General features: G+C 43.9%; 2 protein-coding genes across 5 annotated transcripts in view; both read left to right on the forward strand.

The window, feature by feature from the left end:
* The first annotated feature begins 32 nt into the window (after positions 1–32).
* On the forward strand, positions 33–10,776 carry TACSTD2 (tumor associated calcium signal transducer 2). Its single transcript, XM_037404979.1, is given in 7 exon segments — positions 33–3,486; positions 3,488–3,546; positions 3,549–3,663; positions 3,665–3,732; positions 3,735–3,939; positions 3,941–3,981; positions 3,984–10,776. Coding segments are annotated over 7 exon segments (750 nt in total). The 5' UTR covers positions 33–3,292; the 3' UTR covers positions 4,052–10,776.
* Positions 10,777–12,853: 2,077 nt separating this feature from the next.
* OMA1 (OMA1 zinc metallopeptidase) overlaps positions 12,854–13,483 on the forward strand; it is a 28,045-nt gene continuing 27,415 nt past the window's right edge. Inside the window, exon 1 of one of the 4 annotated variants that reach the window (XM_037404974.1) lies at positions 12,854–13,264. The gene's annotated coding sequence lies outside the window, so the exon portion shown is untranslated. The remainder of the gene's footprint in view (positions 13,265–13,483) is intronic. The other 3 variants (XM_037404976.1, XM_037404977.1, XM_037404975.1) reach the window with 3 other exon arrangements.

Here is a 13,483-nt window from a genome sequence, read left to right on the forward strand (position 1 = left end):
TTTACTCCGAGTCACGGGGTGGTTGTTGCCAAGTTTAGCAGCACTAGAGGGAGCTTTGTTTCAGCCGGTACAACACCGGGCTTTGAACTAGGAGCAAAGTTACTAACCGGTTATTGCTGGGGCATGGGCACTTCTGGCTGGTGGTGACATTTTCGGGGCAGTAGCTGTGTACGTCGCTATAGGTTTGTTCCTTTCATTTCCTCCTAGAAACCCTCTGCTTTGGTCTCCTCCGGCACGTTATCTGGTGGGACTTGGTGGCAGGGATGCCAGGAGGGTAGATCGCAGTTTCCACAGAGAGCATCCTGGCTGTAGGATCACCGAGCCAGTGCTGTCAGGGCTTGTCTTCACGGGCAGCTCCAGGGAACTACCGCGGTGACCATGGGGTTGCCTTTCACAGCAGCATGTTCCTTACCCCCCTCTGATTCAAGCTGGTTGGTTCCAGCACGGTTCCCGCCAGCCGCAGGAGCTGGATGAGCTCCCCGCGTGGCTGGCAGGGCACGGGGCCTGCCCGGCAGTACCAGGCCGCCAGGCCGTCCTGTTGCGCAGGGGGAGCGGCGGGGCAGGTGGGAAGCGAACAGCAGGGAGCTGTTGGGCGCGTCTGGCGGAGCACTGCACCCCGGCGCCTGCAAGGGTGCTGTGCTGCTGCTGCGCACCCCGCCGGGGCAGTGAGGGGTGTCGGGATGCGTGCGGGGTGACCATGTGGCCCCCCCAGAGCTGGCCTGTGGGAAGTAGCTGGTTGGTAACGCCCCAGTGAATATTGTAATTGTGTTTGATACCGGACAAAGTATTTAATGGCCTAGATAAAAGCATTCTGGTTGTTTAATTGGAAATGCCTTGCTGTTTTACATAGACCTAGTGCCCTGGGTTTATGAGATTTGGAATTGTGCCGAGAAATTGTTTCCGTGGAAGCAGAGATCACTAAAGAAATAACGCACTCCCCATCTCCTACAGGATTATTCCTCTTACAGCCTGCTGTTCTGAATAATTAACTCTTGTAGTGCCGTTACAGCTTAGTGTGGATTAAAGGAAATAATACTTTCCTTTCAATGTCATAGAAGCATTACATGTAGAGATATATAGATATTTTAATATCTATATGGGTATATTTATATTTGCGTGTGCATATATATGTCTATATAGATATTTGAAGACTTCTGTCTTTAAATTAAGTCTGTTCTCTCCTTAGTTACAGAGGGGAAAATCCACCAGAAAAAAAAAAAAAAAAAAAGTCAATGGAGAAGCACACTTTCATTTTGGCAACTGATGCGGCTCTGGCAGGGAAACTTGAAATTACTCCTCCTTTGCCCTTGTCTTGCCACTGTTCTACGCTTTTTGCCTGGTGACGGGTATTTTGTAAAACTACTGTGGTGCTTCTAGCCACCTTTGAGGGAAGGGGCAATGAATGTAGTTTTTAATTAAGGTACGAGCAATGAGCGTCTTCCACCAGTAGGGAGAATGGCCCATCTCGGGGAAGCTCTCCAATGATAGTACGAGACTGAGACCAAGCATGACCACCTGTACACATACAAGCAAAGTACTATTTCCTGAAAGTCCTGTTTCTGCCCGTCCATATGGTGCTTTCTGAGCACAAGGGCAGCGCAGCTCTTGACTGTTGCTGTACGGCCATCGCTTCCCTGAAGCCAGTTGTGAGCTGCCGAGTTTACAGCAGTTGAGGCTCTGTCCTCCAGAAAGAAGGAAACCAAAACTACTCTCTCTAAAGTTCATAATGTGAAATAGAATAAAGACAAGACATGAGTATGTAGGTGACAGTTAAATTGATCTTGACTTGGAAGGAGGGATATGAAGTTTAAAAAGAAACAGATTATTATAGGTAAACAAATGACAAATTAAAAATGGGAAGTTACTAAACTTAGCAAAGATTCATCAATATGCCAACTTGAAATACTTAGCAATTTTAATAATAATTTTCGCTGTAGTTCTCAATTATTTTCTAAGAAAGGTACCTCCTGTTATTTTTTGCTGAAGGAAGGGGAAATAGAGAGGTGTGACAATGTGCTATGAAGCAGCCAGGAGTAATTTGAAGAACTTGTCTCATCTCTGCTCCCTCAAGAAGTGTATGTTTCTGTGGCTTACTTAGAAACAGGCCTGGCTGCAAAGTCCGACTCCGGATTGTGCCCTTCTCCAGGGGCTACAAGGCATTTACACCTGGAGCTTGGATTTGAAACTTGTAGTGTGTCACAAATACTCCGCTGGCGGCCAGCTCCCCACGGCTCCCTGACGTAAGCCATCGGTACAAGCAGCCCGGCCTGCGCTGACCTGAAGCAGGGCGGGCCCCCAGAAAAGCAGCACCGGCTGTGAAAGGCGCAGCTGCGGGGGTGGGCGAGTGGCGTATACGCTGTTCTGTGGCCGTTACTGGTCCCAAAATAACGACTTATAAAATGTCTGGCGGTTTGACGGATCAGATGAATGGGCCTTGCTTAATGCAAAGTGGAAAATACCTTTCAGCTGCTGCCAAAACACATGAAAACGGTAACGTGTGCTGTGTAGATCATTAGGGCACCTGGGAGCAACTGGAGTGTACTGCAAAAGGCATTACTCGAAGTTCAGATTTCCTCAAAAAGAACTAACAACTTTGTAAGGGTAACACAGGCATGAAAATCATTCCTAGTACTGCCTGGGGGGAGGGAAGCTCTCCCTGCTGGAAGATGAGACAGCTCCCGTGCTCTGTAAGTAGGAGAGCAGCCATCAAACTGATGAATAGTTGTTCCTCCAGATTTGGCAGCTACTCCAGGCAGCATATATAAAACTTCAAATTGCTTTATTTTATAAATACATGAAAGTAGAAAAGAAGTAGTACATAACTGTTAAGGATCTAGACAGTGGAGTAATAGAGCAGCCGTGTGATGGAAGATGGAGGAAAAACCGTGATGGAAGTGGAGGAGTAAGGTTTCTTCCAACAGAAATGGGAGAAATTCTGTACACGTGAATTTACACAGTTCATAGAAAGTCTAAAGAAAGGGAAGGGCGAGCTGCTTGTGCTTTAATCCGTCAGGGAAGCCCAAAGTGCTTCAGGTTGGCCAAACCTGTGCTTCAGGTTGGCTTTTGTCTCTTCCCTGTTGTTTCCTCATCGAATAAGAGGGAGGGCAGGCATCTGCAGGCAGGAGTTGGTGTCACTCCCTGAGAAGTAACAGATGAGAGCGCAGCTTGTTGACATCTCCAGAGATGCCAGTTGTGTTGGAAGGAGAACCTGTTTGGTGGGTCTGATTTGAACCTTGATGAAGGCTGCAGCACACCAGTGTGTACAAGCGAGTAGACTCCGTGAATAGACGGAATGTGCCCAGGAGGGACTGAGAACTGCACCTGCACGCTGGTGGGTTCAGATCACCAGGTGGGCTGTTCAACGCTGCCCGCAGAGCGCGCGCTGATGAAGGCAGAAATGATCCCTGTGAAGAAGAACCATTTCTGGGGCCGTCCCCATGGGCTGTCAGGTACTGACAGTATTTATGATCCAGACTGTGAGAACAGACTCCCCAAGCAGGCAGCGCAATCAAACTGATACTTGCTGGTGTGCGAACACTGCCAGAGTAAGAGAACCGAAAAGGGCGACAAAAGCCTGATTTGCACTGAACTGGTTAGAACAAGCTGCATCTAAGTTGAATTGAAACACAAAAAAAGTTCCCGTGCCTTTGATGTTCCTGGTGTACGCCCTGAAACATCTGCTAGAGAGCCAGTGCAAGCTGCACCCCAAGTACATGGAAGCCATTAACTGTGATGCCCACTTACCCAAATCTGCCTGAGCAGGAGTGGTGCTGAGGCATCTAGGTGTGATGTAGATAGAGCTGATGTAGCATGTTACTTTGAAAAAGATGTAATGGATGGCTCTGTATTGCATTCCAACTGCTCATCAACTGCCTCTGCCAATGGAGATGCTCTAGATACTGAAAAAATACAGATTTACTATGCTGATGAAAAAACACCAGTTTTGCGTGAGACAGCTGGTTGCCGGCTTTAGTGCTGCAGTGGTGTGGTGGTGCTGACTGCTGGCTTTGGCATCGCTGTGCTAGTTATTCTGAGGTGGCTGCAGACATAAAAATATGAGAAAGTTGAGATTAAAGAAATGGGTGAAATAAGCGCACCAAGCTCACAGCTGTCCCGATCTGAAAAAAAGAAAGGCAACAACAGGAAGAGGAAAAAAAAAGAAAGCACAAAATACAAATAGTAAGCAGACTCAGCATATGTGGATGGATTTGGAGAGTTTTTTTCCTTTCTACAGATTTGTACAGCGATTGTTCTAAATTAGTTTAGTAAGAATGACTTTTTTTGTGTTTGGGTATAAATTAATTTGGGAGTCAGTTACCTAAATATTTTAAATGCATCCTAATTTAGAAGCTAAGAAAATTGTTACAGCTGTCTATTGAACATAACGCAGAACGCTCTCACTAGTACTGCAGGTCTGGTTCAGCTTGCATAAATACTCTCTGAGTGCTTCTTGGTTCATTTACTTATAGAAATTCAAATACTTGCCTTGGCATAGAGTTATATAGCTGCTTTTCTGTTGGCAAATACTTTTTTTAAAAAATGTGGAGGTTTGGGTTTTTTTCTGTAAAGTTGCTGGAACTTTTTTTAAGCAAATAATTTTATAAGTATTACTAAATAACCAAATAAGGTTGTGATAAGCTACTCTGCGGCACCAGAGGCTTTTATACAGTCATTTGTCAGGAAGCATTCCTGCAGTCACTTCCAGATGTGGAGATCCCAAGTTTGTATTCAGGCAACACAGTGAGCTATTCCCACTTGAGCTCTTTAACAAGGTTCTGACACTCCTAGGCAGGAAGGATCCCTTGATCCCAATGCAAGTGTAAGTTAACCTTGGTGTTCTGCCCAAATTCAGACTCCGGTAATAGCTTTCTGTCTACCTAAATTCCCCTTTTTAGTTTTAACAGGAGGAGATATTTTCCAGTGTTGTACAGCTTCACAGAAAAGCTGCACAATGCTTCAGGACAAGCTGAAAAAGAGCTTTATTCTAGTAGAGCTGCAGGGGGAATTTAAGAGCAGAGTGCGATTACTGAAGTTGGAATTTGGCCAAGACACTAGAATTGGACTTCTTTGCTACCTACTCATCTGCTGCGTTCCTTGTCTGGGAGGTCATATTCACCATGAAGGACATTTTAAAGAAAATAACGCTAGTTGTTAGACACTGAAATATTGGCAGTTATATTCTCTGTGCTGTGTATGGGTGCCTGAAGTCCCACCAGTCTAATCTGCTTACGTTCAAAATGACACCGCTACACCTAGGCACTGCAGCAGGGTCAGCTCTTGTATTCTGTTAATTACTTTCAACGTTACTAGTTTGTAATTCTAGTAAGTCAGTAATGCGCTGCTTCTAGGGCAAATGATTAAATACGCACCTCTGATTCTACTGAATGAATAGGATACCAGGAGAAGTGACAATGCTTTGGTTCTGTTTCTGCCTTTATTTATGCAGAAGAGGAAGAAACTCGCTGTTTAGGGCGTGGGGGTGTTTGTTTAATATTTTTGGCTCAACATACACCATTTCCATTTAACCTTATTCTTGTTGACTTACCTGCTGGAAAAATTTGGGCTTTGGGTACACAGAATGGGGCATATACATCATGTTTCCCCAAACCAAAATTTTTTGCAATTGCATCAGCAGTATTAATACATTCACAAAGTTTTGGCGCAGAGTCTATAATTTATTGCGTGCCTTGCAGAAACACCTCCAAGCTGGCTGTTTTTCAATCAAGTACATATATCAGCACTGATAGAAGATTAAGTGAGAATTTAATATCTGAGCTGAATTTTCCCAGGTCACAGGAAAATTCAGAACTCAGCCTAACTCCACACAATTTTGCAATGAGGCTTTTATAAAATGGATTATATTAAAAATCTGGAGCTCAGTAACCTTCGGTGCTGAAGAAATGTAGGATGAGAATAAAAATTTCCCGAGTACGTTGCTTAACCACTTAACTTATGCAGACCTGATAAAAGCTATGTGTTTGAGAGGCTTTTGCTGTCCTTCCATCAGCGAAGACCATGAGATGTGCAGTCTTTTCTGGGCATCTACTGTGCCTTTCAACATTCTTTTAAAATCACTGCATTTTTCTCACTTCTGTCACAAGAAAAAAAAACACTCAAGGTGAATGATGCGGGTTTGTATTAAAAGAGAATATAAACATGTAGGCATAATTTTTATTAGAAGAGGCAAAACCGACTAATTGTTGAAAAAATCTTAACAGTTAACAGTTTCAGCATCTTTCTTTGGCTGCTGCTTTTCTTTTTAGAAGCTGAGATTGAGAAGAGAGGTTGTTGTGGTGCCATTCATATTTATATTATTCATTAAAGGACTGACCCATGAAAATCATCTGTTGTGATCAGTTATTTCATTGCTAGTCATCAAGCACCAGAAGACTATGCTGCCAGGGGACTGGAAATGCACTAGGGTCATTTAATAGGAGGGATAAGGTGTGTGTCTGCAATTAATAAAAAGAATGCGAAAATTAATTGTAGTGCAGAGCTCAGAGAGCCTCTGTTTGGACTAGATCATTCTACTTGAATAAAACTATTCAAAGCCCCTGTAGGATCTGGATTTTAATAAACCAAACATACCCATTGCTCCTGCTAAGTACTTGCTCCTCTCCTGCTGCTCCAGTGATACCAGCTCTTGAGCTATACATTAATATCTTTTTTGCACATGGTAGCTCAAGTATTTTATCATAACAGCCCATGATGTTCAGCTTGTGTGTCTTTCTGTCCACTGCTGTTATTACTGAAAAGGAGAAAATGAACTGCTTGTCAGCTCTGAATTTTGCAAAATTAAAAAGCTTTTTATCATTCATTATCATTTAGAAATTTCTAACTCTGAAATTTCCAGTTACCCTCTTCCTGATTACATTATCCTGTTTTAATGGCATATTTGTTGTATTTAAGTAATTAACCTTTATACTCTTTGCAGTGAGATAGTGATGGTGGTTTTATGTTCTAGGTGGCACTGGCTGACAGCTTTCAAGCTGTGCCCTGAACAACACGATGACCATCAATCTTGTATGGGTTTCTGTGGGGTCTGCTCAGGCATAAAGGAATGCAGGGGATTGCTTTGTTTTGGAATGCAGTTTTAATACTCTGTGGGTATAAATACATACATATTTATGCATCTGCTTGTAGGTAGATACAGAAATAAACCCATCGCTGATATGAAAAAGTGCCTTTGTGCTATTACCTACCTGGATTACATAACAAAGGCTATGCTTGCTTTAATGAAGGTAGAGCTGTCTGCTGCCTAAATTATGTCCTGCAATTCCAACTGTGGTGAAGGGCTGCCTTAGAAAGCTCAAAATAACCACTGGCAGAGAAAATAAATCCTGTCTCTGTGCTACAGTTCTGAAGAGGATAGTGCTGCCCTTTCCCGCACAAAGCAAGTTTTGGCCTTTGCTTTCAGCTTTTTGTTAAAACTTTTTTAACCACTCAAGATCTGAGGACTGTGCCAGAAGCAATGCCAGCACTACCGCAAGGAAATGAAAGATAAGGATTCATGGAAGGATTAAAACCCTCTTAAACTCTGTTCCCTCTGTTCCCCTGGTAAAATCCAGTCATGCTTATATATGCAAGTACATATTCTTGAACACATTGACACAAAATCCCTGAATTTGCAGATGACTGGTGTGTATACACACATGTCCATTCCCACACCTATGGAGACACACACATCACAATTTACATTAGAGCAGGGAGGCCCTAGAGAAAGCTCTTGTGCTGCAGATCCCACATTGCACACAGCCAGCCTGCAGTCTGCTCTGGCTCTTATCAGTGGTAAAATAGCCCAAACCTGCTGCTGTTTTGGAACAACAAAGAATCCTCTTCTTGTTCCATCTTCCCCTGATTAAGAATAATCCTTTTACGGATGTTTACACTGGGATTATGGCCAGATTAGGTTAACAATGTGAAACAAAATGCCCGCTGCATAGATGCACCCAATCCCTCTCTTGTCCTTTAGTATGTCTGTGATGTTAAGCACTTCGTGACAACTAGAGACAAGATCCCCCCAGCAGTCCTTAAAATGTTTAAACCTCAGGGAACCACCTTCGAAAAAACAAACCAATTTCTATTGCTTGCATATTGTAACCACTTTTTCAGAGAACAGTTAAAGAAGTAACAAATATGCCCTTCCTCCACTTCCCCTTAATTGGACCAATTAATGCTATTAAACAGATAGTCTTCCTCACGCAGGTATAATTATCCTTTCCAAAGCATTTCCACTTATTTGCCTCAGGGTTATAAGTACTGCAATTACCTTTTTTTTTACTGCTAAAATTAATCTTAAGTCATTACAATTGCTATCTCTGCAAGAAAAATCAACTTGCAGAACTTTTACAATTATTATTCAGCAGTTCTAACAAAATTCCTTGTACCAGGATTTATCTAGTTAAAATTTCATACACGCCAGACAACCTGACAAGATTCACATCTCATTTTCATGAGGATCCCTATTCCCTGCGGGATTGCACTCTTAACAGTTCTACTCCAGCACAAATCAAGTGCCACAGAAACAATTAGGGAGACTTTGTACTACCTAAATGAAAGCCTGAATGAGAATGAATTTCTAATTTTCCACTGAGATTTTTGTATGTGGGCCCAACAGTACTGGTGGTGTATGCACCCAACCTCCTTTTTCAGCTTGCCTTTTTTTTTTTTTTTTTTTTTTTTAATAAACATTTGTCCTTGTAAGGCTTGAAATGAGAAATCTCAGCATTTTTGCTAGTCTGGTTGCACACAGAAAAGCTAAGTGGAACAACTAAAAAGTAATTGGATGTGGCTATGCTGTAGCCACCGCACTGTGCACTGCAGACACACACATTTTTATCACAGGTCTGTTGAGTTCTCCTTTTTTCTTCCTATCTTCACATGCTCTTTTCTGTTGTTGATAATAAGGTAGCTTTCCAATTGCCTCAATTCTGCTGAAGAACTTAAGTTTGAGTACAGAAACTTAATTAACGTTCCCCTTTTTCAGTCTCTCGAAATAAATTCTGCATTTTAGACAGCTAGTGAATTATGCGATATTCCCTATTTTCACTGATGTTTCTATGCAGGTCAGTTGCTTTAAAAGCAGTTTAGAAATCACATGCAAGAATTAGAAACTAGGAGAATAAAAATTAAGTGATAGATTCTCAAAATTTCTGCCAGTTTTGCAACTACTAAGCATCCAAGTTGCCCTCTAAAGTGCAATGGTTGTCAGATCTGGCAAGCTGAAACCAACACGTAATGCTGGAGTTAATTTTCATTACTTCACCTTAAGGCCCTCAAAATCAGAAATTCCTAAAATGTATTTAATCTGCATGTTTATACATTTGGTTCCTTAACCCCCAGTATCTAGTCTACATTTATCTTACCCCAGAGAAGAAGAAAAATAGCTAAAATAGTTATCTGGGTTGACTAGCATCCTGGGCCAGCAAGTCAATGTAAGATTGGCAGCACTGAGTAATTCCCAAAATGCCAGCACTGAATAACTGGCACTAACAAACTGGACATCTGGGATATCAAAATAAATTCCTTAGTAGAAAGGGATCCAATAGTCTTTTTGTGGCTTTTACTGAGAGTCTTTCATTAAAATATTGCAAAAATAGCAAGCAAAGAAAAAACCAGTCCTTACTTGCAACTTCTTTACACGCTTTGGAAAGGACGGACTGTATTGCATTCGATAACAACTTTTAGGAGGAACAGTTTTGCAGCAAACTTCTGTTTGGTTGAGTAATTTCATCTTCTGGATTTTGAATCTACTTTTTTTTTTACACCAACAACATAGACAATGAGTGGAAATAGTTATTACCTGTTAAATTCTTTAGTGGCGTCTACTAACTGGCATGTCAGTGGGGCAAGGGAAGGCAAGGGACGGCTAGTATACAATACAATAGAGTCAGTGGATCAAGACAGGAAATTCTAGTGAACAAGATTTGGAAAAATCTTGGTCTTTATGAAGAGTGTTGCCTACTCTTCTAAGTGACCATGAACTCCATGAAATCCAGAGATTTCAACTGGCCTGACAGGCCAAGTGGCTTTAAATCCAGTTTCTGGCTTGCAGAAGGCAGATGGAGTGCACTCTTTCTATCAAGACTTCAGCCCAACACTAATGAGCAGCAGTGACCTACAGCAAAACTGTAATGACAAAACCATCAATTACTAGTTTTTGCTTGGATTTATATAAAAGCCAAATATTTTATTCTTTTATAATAATTATTTTTTCATTTGAAGCTGAAGACTGTGCACTTTAACTGACAACTTTTTAATTGTGATAATCAAAATTGGTAGCAGGGAGACTTTAGTACCAAATTGTTTCCACCTGAATATACAGAAATACATTTTTTATATTTACATTTAAACTGTTTTCCATTACTTTTAGGGATTCGACATTTGCTTTTGTGAATGACTTCATACATAAACAAAATCTCATTCAGTTCAGTACAACGACTTAGAGAGATACAAAGATACTAATGGCCACATCTACACAGGAAAATTCTACCTGTTAAGCTTTTGTTAATTGTGCTAATGTTAATTGTACTAAGGACTGCTGCATTTGTATTTGTACAGTGTATGTGGAGAGCAAAACCTTTGATAAGCTCGTATCTAGTCAGTCAAGGGGTTTTAACATTGTGGTTTCCTCCACAACAACTTGAAGCAAAGATGTGTGGTCAAGTAATGATACATAACTCTGTGAGCTCCATCCCACCATGTACAGAGTTCACAGATGTTTCATAAGCAGATCATCTTTGAAATAAATAATAAAAAAAGAGACAACTGTGACAACGTTTCCCATCTGAACTTACTCTACTGAGCAGTTTTTCAGCATTGAAAATTCAGTGCCACGCGGAAATTCATGTGAAAACCTGTATCTCACTTATGACCTCTAAGTAGGTTTTATGCAGTCTTAAGGCACGAAAGCTCACCTTCTGGTCTTCTTCAGAAATGTGAATTACAGTCTTTTTTTGAAGAAGAGATGAGGCTAGTAAGCGAAAACTCTGCTAAAAAGCAAGTCTGAACTTACCTCTACAGAATTTTTTCTCTCTTATTTCCTCAGAAAAACAAATGGTTATAGGCATATATATTCATAAAAGTTCAAGAGGAGCCATGGTATAAAGGACTAGTTTGATCGATTTCTTCACACTACATGTCTACTAAAGAGAAACACCACTTTATAACTATACAATTGCTCAACTGTTTACCAGATTTTCATATAGAGAGATATTTAGTGATGGTATCTGATAGACAGATCCTCTAATTACCTGTGCTGTATTTGCTGCTTGTCTGCTTTGAAGTTTTAATTGTAAGTGATGCCGCTTGGGGAGACCTGCAGAAGTGCAGAATGTAGAACACGATTTTCAGCCCCGTCCTTGCACACTCAAAACATCCATTGAGTTTAACAGGAATTTAGGTGAATCAGGAATGCAGACATTGGTCCTATACCCTCTAAGCAGACACTTAAATAATGCATCTGGAGAAACAAATAATAGCAAAAAGAAATATGCAAAGAAAAAAAAAAAGACATTTTCAGCAGACTTAAAATGGAGGCTCTGTGAGGTGGAAGAAATACATTTGCTCTACAGAAGAAATGGTAGAAAGCCTTCATGCTTGGCTTACGAATGGAAAATTCTAGATAAAGGGGACAAGAAAAGAAGCAAATACAAAGTCTAAGAAAAAAGGACATTAACCACAAGAAGACATTCAAGAGAGCTTCCATCTCAGTTCTTGATTTCTTGACAGCTGGGATACACACGTGCCTTAGGTTAGACAAAGTGCTTTTCTGCTGCTGTAGTTCAGCTGTTTTTGTGACTGGGGCTGACAGTCACAGAAATTAATGCCATGCTAACTGACTGGCGGATTTTACTCTTCCTGCTTATGATAACGGAGGCTGGGTAGGTCTTAAAGGAATTATGTCTAATGAAAACAGATTTCCTAACTGTGACTATCTAAGGTTTCCTCGTCCTGGACTCCCAAGATCTGGTCACTATGTATCTTCCTTGGCAGCAGGCATCCATGCTTAAGAACAGTCATAGAAGAGGGCATCAGGAACAAAAAGGGATGGCCCAATGAGTATTTCAGCAAACACTGAGCAATAATTGACTGTGCTCATACACAGAGTGACTGCTGAAGGCAGGATCCGTGCTTCTTTACTTTTGGAATGAGAGGGCCTTTGATTATATGCAAAGACTCATGGCTTGTATGAAGCTCTGGCTGCCCTGTCATTACTACACCACTTCATTCAGCAAATAACCTGTTTTTCACATCACATCATTTAAGATGTACTTCCGCAAGCTAGACAAGTAGGCCAAAAGTGACGTATCAGGTTAGCAGCTTGCTGCTTTCTTGGATTAGGGAGAAGGCAAACATCACCTCCCCACCTACCACCGCTGCAGCAGAGCTAACCGACACCTTCCACTGGAGTGCCACCAGCCCTCTCTGGTAGCAGGAAGCACTTCCAACACTTCAGGACTCCGAAACCAGCAGCAAGCAAGCCCAAGGCATAACAACCCATGATCTGAAAGCTGAAAGGACCTTGAGGTCTGGCTCGCCACCTCTCAACAGCCAGGCCCAGGGACAGGGTCGTCAAGGGCCAACCCCAGCCTTGAGGTGAGGCAGGGCAGCACACAAGCCTCGCTGCCACGCCGTGGGCGAAGCCAGGGGAAAGGGAGCACAGGAGAAGAGACGACAGCAACACGTCTCTGCGCCTCCCGAAGGGACAGCCCTGCCCGCCTCCCCGCGCAGCCCAGCCGAGCCCTCCCTGGCTGCCACAAAATGGCGGCCACAGGCGCCGCCGCTGCCGCCTCGCGCCGCGCGCGGGGCTCGAGGCGGTGGGCGGAGCCTCTGCGGGGGCCGCGGCGAAAGGGCGCGAGAGGCGGGCGCCGCCGCCGGAGGGAAACGGCGCGGAGCTGAGGGAGGGACGGCGGGTGCCGCCGTAGCGTCGGGGCCCGGCCCGCCTCCCGCCCTCCGCCCCGGCACCGGCGGCGTCTCCGCGGTCAGACCCCACCTCCTCCTCCGCCTCCCGGGGTGGTGAGTAGGGGAGCCCGGTAGAAGAGGTCTTTCCCGGAGCAGACCTCAAGGACGTCCAGCTGTGATGGCGGCCAGAGCTGTGCCCCCCCCCCCCCCCCCCCCGCTCGCCCGGGGTGGGCGCTTGCAGAGTGACACGTCTCCCTTTTCCCCCTCCTCACGTCAGCCCATATCACGATAGTGGCGACAGCAGCCAGGTCGGGGGGTTGCTCGCGTGCGAGATGCAGGGCGCTGAGGGACGGCTGCCGAGGTCAGCACCCAGGGGCGGCCCGGGGCGCCAGGCCGCTGCCAGAAAGGGAGGACAGGGAGAAGGCGGGTGCGGCCGGCGGCGCGGCGCCCCCTTCCCTCATGAGGGGAGGGCGACCGTGCTGTCTTCGTGAGGGGCGGGCGGCGGTGCCGGCGGCGGTGGTCAGGGGAGCCAGCGGGTGAAAACGCCCGCCGCGGGGCCTCTCAGGCGGGGGTGGCCGGG

This window comes from Falco rusticolus, chromosome 11 (assembly GCF_015220075.1).
Source record: "Falco rusticolus isolate bFalRus1 chromosome 11, bFalRus1.pri, whole genome shotgun sequence".
Taxonomy (NCBI): Eukaryota; Metazoa; Chordata; class Aves; order Falconiformes; family Falconidae; genus Falco; species Falco rusticolus.